Raw genomic sequence first — 13,567 nt, 5'->3', positions numbered from 1 at the left:
GGGAAGAGACCACAGAAGTCCAAAGAAAAAAAAAAAAAGCGCGCCAGAGAGGCGAAGCTGAGCCAATGATATAATTGAGGTTTTAGTCTAGATGTACCGCAACATGTTGAAAAGGCATCATGGGCAGAGAGGGAGCCTTTCTGGAGGGGACGCGGCTGTGAAAGCGTTGGCGGAACGGGAGCTGCCAGCGGAGGTCGTTTCTGATTGAACGTGTGTGACGGGATCCTGCGTGGATCCTGTTACATTATCCCGTCGGGAAAATGTCGGATGATGAAGGGTCCCATCAATAACGCGCTCCCTGTAATTTGTGGACTTCAGAGTAAAGGGAGTTCTTACAGTGATAAACGAGGGGAGCAACAAATAGAAACCAGTGCAGATTTAATCCATATTTTCCTTAAAAAAGAGCAGATATCAGAACGACTGGAGACACAAATCTGCAGATTAACGGGTGTTCTGCAAACAGGAGGATAATCCCAATTCTTTTTGCTGCTTCATAAAAGGCCTAATACCACTAAAAAATAGGCTAAGAAAGCAGCGCCATTTATGGAACCACAGCCGCAAAATACTGCTGGGATATAATGAATTAGAAATAAAACTCTGCCACAGCCAACACACATCTGAGAGACCAAGACCCTGATGTCAATAATCACAGACAGAGACAATATGAGGATACAAAAGAAGGAGAAAAATATGAATTAATGACGATGAATTATGTTCGTCAGCACAATAAACAGCAGGGATGTAATTAAGTTAATCCGTGAAGGCCTAAAACTAATTAAAAATGCTTTTAACAAAAAAAAAAATAATATATATATATATATATATATATATATATATATATATATATATATATATATATATATATATATATATATATATATATATATATATATATTTTTTTTTTAGTATAGCTGTGCCATACACTGTAAAAAAATATGGTGATGTTAATATGTGCTAATCTGCATGAAGGAGAACTGCTGAGATGATAGATTCAGTGGGACACAGTAAGACTTAAAAAATTTGCTAACTTATGATGAGTTTGTATTGATTTATAATTTTCTTTATGCCTGTACCTGATATGCTAGTGATTTATGTCCTAAAGTTCAGAAACAGCTTTAGGATGTTGGTGAAATAAAAGAAAAAAAGAAGCCAATTTTTTGGGTCATTTCAGTATCTTTACTGCAGCGTCATGATTTCCTGCTGCTCTTAACCAAACCTTTGCTTCACAGCTGAAAGCGCCAAATAAAGTCACATCTCAAAACTATTAATTAGCAATAAAAAGACACTTTGACCTGTTGACTTCTGAACAAGCCAGGTCACTATTGCTTGTTTTTCATTTTATAAAACCTCAGAAAAAAAAAATCTATTTGCACAATGTAGAGAAATCATGACATTGTAACTTTAAAACTGATGATCTGATCACTTTTCTTCCTCTTTTCATACATCATCATGTCTTGGTCACTTTGAGTCCAGTTTCAAAGATCTAGATCAGATGTGGATGTAAAAGGCAAGCAAAGGTCCATTTGAATTGGGAAATAAAACATTGTGGAGCAGAGTTTTAATGCATGAAAGATAAGATCCAACCTAATTTGACATTCAAAGAACCATCTACGCCTGCAAAGGTCCCATTGTTAAGACTTAATTTGCCCATTTTTTAAAACAATTTAAAAAGATTGTGAAAGGTCAATCTTCTTATCTAGTGGTGATGAGGGAATATTTCAACAGTTCTAACATTGAAATATTTCTAACGCCAAAAATAAAAGAGTGAAATTGGTCCCTCTCCATGTTTTAAATAACTTTGCACATATTTCAAGTAAATTAGTTGGGAGAAAAAGGCCCATTTTAATTTGTCAAACGACTTTCGATATAATACAATAATCAACAGTCAATGGAATCAGGAATAAATTTAGGAGCATTTTTATTCTTGATTAAAAATAATATCCAAACTAGGATAATTTAAAACATTAATTGTACTTTTTTCCTAAGACTGAATAAGTAGTCTGAATATATTCTGTGGTGTCGATGCAGATAAAGATGTAGAGAGCAGGAGAACAAGCAGCATGTTGGGCAAACTTACCCCATCCAGGAGGCAGCGGGCCCAGGGGGTCATTTTCCACTGGAGCGCCGGACGGCTGCAGGGAGACAAAAAACAAATCCGGTTAGGACATGAACCCGTCTCTCTTCTCTCACACGTTACGTTCTTCTCAGCGTTCGCCTTGCAAGTCGGCTTTTCTAGTTTTCTGATGCAAAAACAAAAATTTATTTAAAAGATACGAAAAGATTATGGAGAAAGCAACCTACGTTCTCCCAAAAGCAGATGTTTCCTCCTGATATGGAGTATTTAAGACAAACAGGGGCTGGCGGGCAGTGGTGGGGGGGTTCCGCTCTGCAGCAGCAGAGAAGGGCGACTGAGGGAGCTGACCGGCCTGCGGCTCCGATGCTTTCCTAAAGCTACACGCTCGGTAGGAGGATAAAACAACAACGCTGTTCCAATGAGCTCACTGGCTGGATGCAAGCCCCACCTCCCCTCAGCTTCCCGCTCACCTCCTCAAATACACCCCTCCTCATCCTCATCCACCACCACGAGGCACCCCTCCCAACCCCACCCTCAGACCCTCCTCCGCCTCCTCCTTTCTCCTGCCCTCTTCTAGCGCTGCTGTGAAACTAGGCAGGGAAGTGTGATGTCTGAGTGAACTGAGGGAACATTCATGCTTGTTCCAGACTGGACACCCCACCTCCTCTCCAGCCCCACCCACCATAACTCTCACAAAAGGCACCTTTATTCACCGTGGGCTTGGAAACCACTGTGGGGTTTACACAGCCTGCACTATACGCACACACATAAAAAAAAAAAAAAAAAAAAGGTGAGTAAGTAAAAAAAAAAAGTGGAAAATTTGTAAGTGACTAAGACTCAGTCAATGTGTATGCTTTCATATAAGGATAAACCCACACAGGAATATATTAATTCAACTGGGAAACTAGCTCAAACGTTCACTTGTTTGTCATTTTTCAAGTTGATGTTACAAACTCAGACCGCATGCCACTACAGGGAACTTAATTGTCTATTCAGACAAATTATAAATCATAAATTTTGGCAGCTTCAGATTTATCTTTGGAGACGAGAAATGCAAGCTAACCCAGAATCTCTCCAAATGAAACTTGGTGCTGCTTCAAAGGCCCCTCTGACATCCTGATGCTTTCCTGACAGGACATAGAGTGGAGTGTTATCCATCTAATGCCAACGTCACTTCTGAGCGGCACTTCTTTAAAAGCGGCTCTGTCATGGAAACTCTGAGGGAGTCTGGATGGAAAGGACTGGGCCTGCGTAAGGACTGAGCCTGGGCAAAAAACAGGGTTAAAGGGTGTGTGTGTGTGTGTTTCGCTCCCATCGACAGCCAATCTATGCCCCGAGCCCCACCCGTTTGGGTTTTCTGTGACTAAAAAAGGTAAAAGGAGAATATAATGATATAAAGACATGATGACTTCATCCTGGCTCTGACCATTCAGCTCCTCTGTGGCTTCCAGACAGAGCAAAGCTGGCAGGAGCAAAAGAAAAGGAAGCTGGGAAAATGAGAAAAAAAGGATCTTTCAAGCACAAACCTGTGAAATAAGGATTGGGTGTTATGGGCAGAGGAAGAACTAAGGACACAGCAGGTGAAATTTTACTTTGAAGTTTTGGACTCGTAAGGAAAAAAAAAATGTTAATTTGCCCGTACAGCAAGGAGTTTTTCTCCTGTGACAAAAAGTCACAGAGTTCATCTGAGGAACCATTAGATGTAGCAAAAAAAAAAAAAAAAAAAAAAAAAAAAAGAACAGCTCCTTCAAATTTTCATTTTCAATATTTTATTCTTTCCACACTCAGTTTTCCATCCAAGATTTCAGCTTTAGTCCTTTTTTAAGTATTTTAATAAAGTTCATGGTGGAAAAATCTGCAGTACTGAAACTTAAGGATTAAATGAAAAGCAGCTATGGATTGACTGACAGATGGATGGATGGATAAACTGTGAAACTGATGGATGGACAGATTGACGGATAGATTAGCTGACTATTGAAAGGATCGGTTAATTGGCTGACTGAATAATAAAGTTAATCACTGGAAATGGGTCGTCATGAAGTAGCTGGAAGTCTCTGATTGCAATACGGCTCATCAACTTGAAAAAACACCTGTTGAGATTTCCTGTGGCAAACCGAATATTAGAGCAGCCAAAAAGACAAACTGCAATCCAGTCTATTTGGATACAAAAAATATAAACACCTAGAAATAAAATACAAAAATACTTTAAGAAAACATAAGAAATATAGGTAGATGAGGTTCAGTAGAAAGACAATCATCATTATACCTGAACTGACAGCTATTTTATTGTTAATTATGGTATAAAATGTAGTTGAAGCGCTATATAAGGCATTAAATGACTTAATTTAATAACAATTAACATAAATAATAATTGTAATAGATACATATAATAAAATTTAAAAGATTAGTTAATTATACTGATTATGATGGATGCATGGACAAACGAATGGCTGAAAAGATTGATTAGTGGAAGACTAAACTGAAAGACTGAAAGATGGAAGGATGGATATAAGAATTTTAAAAAGGATGAATTTTTTTTAAATTCTGATATCTATCCCATTAGATGATAAAACAGCAAAAATATCTCCTACATTTGATTTCCTATGATTATTCAGAGTTTGTAAACCATCAATCCAACTTCAGACTGTTAAAGATTGGATCTCTGGAAACAGCTCAAATATTTAGTAGATCAGTCAGAAATAAAGAAACTTAAAAACCGAAATCCTTATTTTCAACTTTCTGTATCAAAACAGAAATATGCTTTATCGCAAATAGGGCTGGACAATTAACCACATTTGCAATATAACGGCAATTGTAATGTGTCTCTGCACAGACACAGACACTCAATTTTGGTTACGTTAGATAGATTTTGACATTGTCACTCCAATCCTTTAGGCAGCAGTAATACACTTATTAGAGGTGAGTATTTGCATGAGTGTTGCGATTCGATACATGTCGCGATACTTGGGTCACGATGCGATATTATCACGATATTGCAGTATCACTATATATTGCCATATTTTCCCCAGCTATCAAAATCGAATGATGAGATAAAACAGCAAGTGCTTTATATTTTCATCAGAAAATATTGATTAGGTATTATTGTCCATGTTGTTTGGGGTTTTCTTCCACTGTGACTGCCTCAAATACAGTTAAAGGGCTCCACAGCGCTTTCTGCCAGAGTGGTGGTGCAGCGGTAGCCCATTTTCCCATCAATGTTTTATGTAACCATTTTTTTTTTTTGAAAATCGATACTAAGAAGTGAAAGATCGATATTATATTGGGCAGATGAATATCACGATATATCGCCAAAACGATTATTTCCCACACCCCTAACACTTATAGAAGGTTTCCTGTTACACGACAGGAAATAAGGGTCAAATTTAGTGCGGAGATTCATGCATGCGAGTTGAAATAAGCACTTATACAACAGTAACAGTCGTGTGAAAATAGGGTTAAGCAAGCATCGAGATGATGGAAAAAAACGAAAATCTGGAGTGAAACATGGACATGTATAAGGTCAGTAAAAAAGAAAATCTAAATGAAATCACAATTTTAGTTTAAAGAAAAAAAAAATCAGTATTTTGATTTTTGGTCAAATTGATTAGCTCTAATTGCAGCTACAAGTTATATCAACACCAAGAATAAAAACAAAGAGAAAAGCAACAGCAAGTAGTGTCAAAACAAAACAGAGATGATTCTGTTTTATTTGAAAAGACACTGGAGGTTTCCCAATGTTTTTTTTTTGTTTTTTTTTTTTGTTTTTTTTACAATTTCAAAACGTGTGCAACACACAAGCCTTTGGTTTTCCACATGAAATTTTCATTTTTTTTTTTATTACAAACTATGAAAAGAAGTGTTAAATGTTTCACAAAATGGAATTCCCTTACCTCCAAGATTCAATTTAGTCCAATTAACAGAAAAATAAAAACCTTTTTTCATTTCTATCCAGAACGGTAGCATGTCATGTTTAACTTGTTTTTACCCCCCCCCCCCCAAAAAAAAAACATTGGGATTCATTATTTATTTGTATTTCTGTTTCAAAAAATTATAAGATTCATGTTTAAAACTGTTTTTATAGAAATAAAATTAAAAGTCCACGTCTGTACGAACTAGGTTAAATAGAGCAGCTTAAACCTGTTCTGTTCTTTGTCCTTTCATGGTACAAATGTCGTCTATGGGAATATGAGTGCTGACGGTTCGTGTGTAAACATAAGTTAAGGTGTTAGCAGGGGCAGTGTGTTAGTTTTCTGTGCTGTGAGTGATAAAACACAGGGTTGATTCAGGTGCCGCTGTTAAGGAGCCTTGTTCTAAGAAAAAGGGACTGGAGGTTATAATTGAAGGAGGGGAGGAGGGGGCCACTGGTAGGAAGGAGACTGGTCTGACAGCAGCAAATCAAGGGAAGATGAAACATGTCTCAAATGAGGCCAAATAAAAAAAGATGTGTAGACGCAGAGAATGAAAATTATGGACACAAAAATTAGTTTGATAAAAGCCATAGAACGATGAGGAGGGTTACAGCTGTAAGTAACGAGAGAGAGACGGCTGGCAGAGGGGGAGGGACGGGGGTGAGCTGGAAACAGCAGTTAATGACCACGAGGCCGCCCCTCTAACGAGCTTCAATTACTCTGCAAACACTCGCTTGTACTTCTATATTTGCATGGATGGATGCAACAGCAGCTCATGTTTTTACTGCTGATTCAGGCTGCGATTGCTTTCATGACTACGTCTTTTGCTCGTCGGAAAAACAGCCAAAAAACAAACAAACAAACAAAAAAAACACTGGAGAGTTTAATCTAACGTTTAATTGACAGCTAAAAACCCCAATATTTATTTATAGAATGATTTAAATAAAAATAACAGCTGGTTTGTAATTAATTAGATTTTCCTTAGGCTTTAAAAGCATCTTCACAGTTTTTATTTGATCATGTATATTATTGAATACACAGTTTACCGTATTGGGATTATGTTAACAAAATTAAGGAAATGTGACAAGAGAAGAACAAAGTAATGTCAGCTGTTGAACAAAACCTAATAGAGGGTCTGAGGGATGCTCTGCTTGCAACATTGTAAGCCAAAAAGCTTTTATTTTAGCTTTTGTTTATGCTAAAATCACAATAATTGGATGAAAAATGCTATTTTTTATAAACACACTGAAAATAATTAGAGCAGATTATGTTTCTGTAATGGGGTCAGGAGGGTAAGCAGGAGCCAGACGAAACTATCTATAAAAATGGTCAGGAACTGGACTATTAAATCCATTGAAAATTCCTGCAAGACTTCCAGAAAGTCTGAGGAACTACTGAGTAGGTCAGCTTTAAAATTCTGATGACAAAGTCTGACCTCTTGGAAGCAAATATAAAGATTAAAAAGACCCCGGCACTTTTGCAGAGTAGTGTAAATGAAAAGCTGCTTTGGTTCTTCAGCTGATTGGTTTGTGCAGACAAACCTTTGCACAGTGTGTCCATATAGTTGTGTGAAAATGTGCATGCCCCTTAGAGCACCATCGTTGAATTAAGAAGAAAGGCCATTTGACCCTCTTTAGTTGTCATGTGCAGCACAGAAAAATGTTGCACCTGAGCTCAACATTACAATCCTGTGAACAAATGAACTCCAACTCACACTGAAGCTGAAGGAGCACATGATCCTAGAATTTAGAAATAGAATCGAGTTACAATATTCTATAGCTAATCAGGTTATCTTCGTTTATTTCTATAAAACCAAAAATGCTAAATGATTGCTTTTTTGAAGACTGGCCTTCTAACCAGTAGAAAAAGCAGTGAAAGCTGGGCGGGGGGGCTGAGAGCTCCAGCCTGGCAGCAGATTGTGTGGCTGTGTTCACAGTTAAGCTATGAGCCCTTTTGTGAGCAGTTTCCTTGTTCACACACACTAGGGCCATAAATAGTCAGCGCTATCAGCAGTTTGGGCATTCCAAGACATAGCAGTGTACTATCAACAAGACCTGCCTCTTGGCTTTTCTCACACACACTGGGTAAAGGAGGGAGGGAATGAGGGAAGGAAAGAACAGCCGAAGAGAAGTTGATTCCATCCCCCCCAAAAATAAAATCTGCGTTATATATTGGCATCGACTTTGATTTGCTTATCCTGATTTTAAGACTAGGCTTAAAACGCACGTTTTTAAATAAGCTTTATAGTAAAGAGTGACTCATGTTATTCTGTGCGACCTCTATAGCTATGCTATTATAGCCTTAGGCTGCTGGAGGGCATGAGGACTACTTATACACCCGATGCTCCATTCTATTTCTATTATCCAATTCTGCATAATTTGTCAATTTTTTGTTCTTTCTGCTTTTTCTAATGATAGTTAAATCTGTTTAGCTGTGACATCATCCTGGAGGGAAATATTAGCTGGGCAACTGCTTTCAACAACTTTAATTACAGATAGACTACAACTGATCTAAACATAATTAAAAAAGTGTAGTTGCATGAAATAAGAAAATGGAGTGGTTTTATTTTCTATTTTAAATGAACACAATCTTTTTCTATTGCAAACTATCTTACCTCTCCAACTAAAGAAAAGATACACATCTTTCAATAAACTGATGAAGATTCTCAGTCATCCAGGTCATAGTCATTCCGTAAAAGTTAAAAAAATATCCACTGGACTTGGGTTTCCAAGATTTGAAGACGTTTCGCCACCTCTTGAAACGTCTTCAAATCTTGGAAACCCAAGTCCAGTGGATATTTTTTGAACTTTTACGGAATCTTTCAATAAAAGCTGACTTATTTAAATTTTTTTTTTCTTGCAGTGTAAGTTGTGCCTGTTTCTCAGTCCTGTTTCTATACTCAGAAGGATGGCGACACTGAGCTGGTTCTGCTAGAGGTTTCTTGCCATTAACCCCTTTTTATAGCTTTCGCACAAACTAATTGCATACACAAATGCCATTGGCCAGCACAATAAAATAAATCTCTGCATGTTGTGTCTCATTTGAAAGTTAAGATCTTCTAGTTTCTGAAGATGTGTACAACCTCTGTAGGTTTAACTCGACCTGAGCTATATAGCTTCACACATGTCCAAAAGGATATTTTTCTCTCTTGCATAAATAAAAGGCAGTTCTTAATATTCTATATCTTGGGTAATTTACAGTTGACCTCTCCAACTCTCTACACTTTTTCATATTATGAACAACAACTGTGTAAAATTTCAGATCTCTAGTAATTAACATGAAACTATGACCCCTTTTTTATTGAAGAGGTCTATTTCGAACAATTAATCCAAATGACCCAAAGTGCAAAACTGGATTATTGTATTTATGACTAATTCGATCATAAAAAAAAAAAAATAAAAAAAAATTGTTTTTTTTGACTGCATTTTCAGTGTGTATCCAATTATTTCTCCTCTTACTCCTTATGCACATAAGTAAACACTATATTTTCTGCCCACCCCTACACTTTCAACACGTCAGTGAGACACTTATCTTGATGGCTAACAAAATGTCCATCAAACTTAGATGTTGGTCTGCTGATAAAACCTCAATAAAATCCATTGAAAACTTGAATTGTTTTGGAAATGCACTTTAGAAATCTACTTCTGTACAATAAAAAATAACCTCTTGTTTCAGCATATAGTAACCAGCACTGTACTGTACTGCACTTCATGTTTTTAATACATTATTTATAATTTGTTCACTGCACCTTAGGACTGTTCACTGTACTTTTATAATGTAAATACGTGTGGATGTTATGTGATTTTTTTTTACTTTTTCTTTATCTTATTGTGTTGTGACTGTCACTATGTGTAAAGCTGCTGCTACACTACAATTTCCCAGCTTGGGATAAATAAAGTAAATCTATTCTATCTATTCTATTCTATTCTTCTACTTCCATTCACAAACAAAATCTGGGCTGCAAAAAAGCCTACACCCAGAAGTACATGGAAACCAAGACCAAAGAGATACTAGAAAATATAAAGATATGAAAAAAAGGACAAAAAGTTTTATAAAAGTAAAACACAAAAGCAAAAGGGTGGGGTGGATTTAATTGGAGCATCTATCCATTTTAACGGTTTAACTGATGGCGCATGAAGAAGCTCTGCTGTTATAACCAATAAGGTTTTTGAACTCTGGCGGCAGGCTGAGCTTGGTTGCTTCACAATGAAACAGACCTAAGGGCCGAACTTAAACTGATTCTGCTTAAATATTCCCATAAAGGTTCTCGCCAAAACCAGCAGTGTATCAAATACAGGGCTTAACTGAGCAGCAAATCTTTACTGTGACCAAGTGAAAATACAAATATATCATCAACGTCCAAAAATAATTGCCTTAGTAATTTTTCACCAAAAAATACATATTTATCTGCATCACATCCTTATGCATTTGGGCTCTGTTTGTTTTTTGTTTGCTTTGTTTTTTGGGCCTAAGTTCCTTATTACTGCCACCTGCTGAATTGGAGGTGTATTGTAGGTCAGTTTTCTGTATAACTTTGTTTAGATACATTTTCTGTGGCCTATTAGATAAGAGAAAAACAAAATTCTGTACCTGGGAATCAATGTTCCCACTTACAAAAATTCCCCGGTATTTAAATTCCAGGACTTTTAGAGGATATAGGTTTTTTAATCTTGGAAACCAAGGGGTTGAGGTTTGAACTCTAAGAAAAGCAGCTAAATGCATCTTAAAGTAAAAACAAAAACAAGTGCCTTTAATTAGGAGAGACAAAACATTTGCAATCCTGGTGTGTGAACCAGTAAGGGTTGTGGGTACCTGGTAAAGGAAGCGCTGGCTGAACTGGTGCATGGCGCCCTGCAGCTGGCTGCGCTGGCTCTGCCACTGCTGGTAGTTGCGCACAGACTCGGCCGTGGGCCTCTGCCATGTGGTGGTTCTGGTGTTGTGGTCCACATAGTAGAACCTGCCTCTCTGGTCCACTCGTTTCTCCCAGCTTAAAGCGGAAATAAGTGGGAAATGACAAAGTAGGGTTGAGACAGACTGCAGCTTTCAAAAACATTTTTGTTTGACAAGTTGAGAGTGGATGGATGTTTCCGAATGTTGCTCAGCGTTTCTAAAGGCGAGGGAAAAGAAACAAAGACAAGAAAAGGAAGGAAAATAGTAAAAGGAGGCGATGAGCGAACGATGGCTGAGAAAGAGAAAAAACAAATCCAAAGATACCGTCTGAAAGAGAAGGAGAGAACATGCTTTTAAAATAGTGAAAGCAGACCTTTATAGATTACCTTATGAAAAAATACCCAAAAATGTATTTCTGCTGTCTATTCACAAAAAAAGCAATAGTTAAAGTAATCTTGATGCAAAGGTTATCGCCTCTGTGTCCATTTCTAAGACAAACTATATTAGAAAGAATTGGGTTTGGTGTCGATTCAAATGCCAAGAATAGATTAAATTCTGATTCTAAAAATCTAGAAGAGATTCTTTTGAATCTGGTCTGATCTCAGATTGGATCTCTGGTATGAAATACCATTTTTTGTTGACCATGTAGTTATTCCTCACATTGACACTGGTGTTACATTAACATTTATCAGCAAATTAATAAAGCTATGGTAGTAAATCACTGCTGAAACATTGTGAAATGGATATTGTTCTAATCGCAGGGTTCTCAACGGGGGGAAGCAAATTTTTATTTTTATTTTTTTATTCTCTCTTGCACCCATATGTTTCTTATTTTTGCCTCTTTGTCAAGTAAGCCCTCTCCTTTAAAGGGAAACGCCGTTTTTTTTTTTTTTTTTTTTTTACATTGGGCCCTTGATTTTACGTTATTAAATCATGTTCTACTCACCAATATTAGTTTTGTGTCATTTGGGGCCGTTCTGAAGATATTCCGTTATTGGTTATATCCAAGTAACGTCTTCCTATGGGCAACAACTTGAAGGCTCAAACTTAACTGTTCATAATGTATTATTTATGGTACGCCAGCATTCATAACATGTAGGCAAATCACTGTCCCCCAGACATCCGCGGATATATTTTTTATATTTATATCTTTTAAAATGAAGCGGCTCGTGTATAAAGTAGAAATGTGAAAACCCAGCCATGACGTTACACCAGGGGAGGCATTCCAGTTCCTTAGGGCTTGTATCCTGTAACTTTTATATGTGGCTTCGGCTCAACACATCAGAATCAAGTAATTAAATGAATGAGAGTACTCTGGAGGACTGACTGCATACTGAGGAGCGACTCAACCATTTGATTCAGGTGTGTTGGACCAAGGATGGATGCAAAAGTTGCAGGATACCGGCCCTCAGGAACTGGAACTGCCCACCCCTACGTTAAACTCATTAAAACTGAGCTTATTAGACTGATTTTATTGTTACTTTGACAAATTTTAGTGTAGTCAGTGGTTGCGCTGATATGAACTGGATAGGACCAGTGCGCTGGTAAGAAGCCCGAATCAATTTTCGTTTTTTTGAGTTGATGATTAGCAATTAATATCAGAATTTATTCAGAAAAACAGATTTTTTAAACACAGCCAAATAAAGGACAAATGGGAAATGGACAACATTTTCTGTTTCTGATCAGTTTTTTATGTAGTTTCTGTGTTAACTATTTCAGTCATTCCACTCAATAAGCTGAACGTTTATCATTGCAGATGAAGGAATTAGTTTCAATGGATTATTTCTGTAAACTTCTGGCTTACAGCAAATTAAATCTGATTTAAATTTTAAATGTGTGATCATGATGGGGAAGTATTATTTGGTTTTTATTTATTCTGAGCCCTGCTGTTTTTGCCAGTTGTCTTTTCTTGAAGTTTAATTTTCTTTTATCAAGAAGCAAATATACTTATTATGAAATTGCAATAATAAATGTAGAACATCAAGCCAAAGCCTGCTTCCGATTATGAAAATGAGCGAGAACAATGAAGCAAAGGTTTCTTGTTGATAAAAAGTTTGCATGACACAACAGTGTGTGTTTGCCAAATGATTGCCAATGGCATTACTCAGAAGTGAATGTATATTCTAGTTCTCCCTTGGGGCAGGAGGTCTGGACAGGAGCGGAGATAGTAGCAACCCACAGAAACACAAACACATGCACACACAAAGGACAGTCTTATAAAGGACACAGGAATGAACCTCATGCCAGAAAAAGGACTGACTGCATGTCTGCTGCTATTCTCATATCTCTGACCAAAGCGCCACAGAATTTGGAAGAGAAATAAGAATCGACTTCCTTTTGATTGCGGAAACACTGACTGGACTTCCAACACACTTCCAAAACTCGAGTGCAAAAACAAATAATTTCCCTTGTGGAACAAGATGGGTGTTTCACTGTCACCTACATTTCTTTAGGTCTTATAACCACAAAAGATAAACTGGGTCTGTACAGCTGCGTGCGTGCACAGCTCTGGACCCTATCTGAGCATGAACTCCCTCACTTTTAGCTTGCATGGCGTCCCACAGCTAAAACTTAGTAATGCGAACACACACCAACACACAGATTGATTTCGTTTCATCCTTAAATATTGCATCGACCTTTATGGTTTAGGGCATTTTATCCTTTATAACTAGGGGTGTAAATAATAATCGTTTTG

General features: G+C 37.3%; 1 protein-coding gene across 4 annotated transcripts in view; it reads right to left on the bottom strand.

Annotated features, from left to right (window-relative positions):
* Positions 1 to 13,567, bottom strand: part of wwp2 (WW domain containing E3 ubiquitin protein ligase 2) — a 76,656-nt gene that overhangs the window by 16,904 nt on the left and 46,185 nt on the right. For 3 of the 4 annotated variants that reach the window (XM_015397937.1, XM_015397939.1, XM_015397938.1), the window contains exons 10-11: positions 10,795 to 10,969; positions 2,078 to 2,132 (exon numbers count right to left, since the gene is read on the bottom strand). In XM_015397937.1, coding sequence (XP_015253423.1) covers positions 2,078 to 2,132; positions 10,795 to 10,969 — 230 coding nt within the window. Of the gene's footprint in view, positions 1 to 2,077; positions 2,133 to 2,301; positions 2,557 to 10,794; positions 10,970 to 13,567 lie in introns of those variants that run through there. The other variant, XM_015397940.1, reaches the window with a different exon arrangement.

Source organism: Cyprinodon variegatus, unplaced genomic scaffold, assembly GCF_000732505.1.
Source record: "Cyprinodon variegatus isolate N-32 unplaced genomic scaffold, C_variegatus-1.0 Scaffold898, whole genome shotgun sequence".
Lineage (NCBI taxonomy): Eukaryota > Metazoa > Chordata > Actinopteri > Cyprinodontiformes > Cyprinodontidae > Cyprinodon > Cyprinodon variegatus.
The sequence above is the reverse complement of the archived record's forward strand: the minus strand, read 5'-3'. Positions and strand labels throughout refer to the sequence as shown.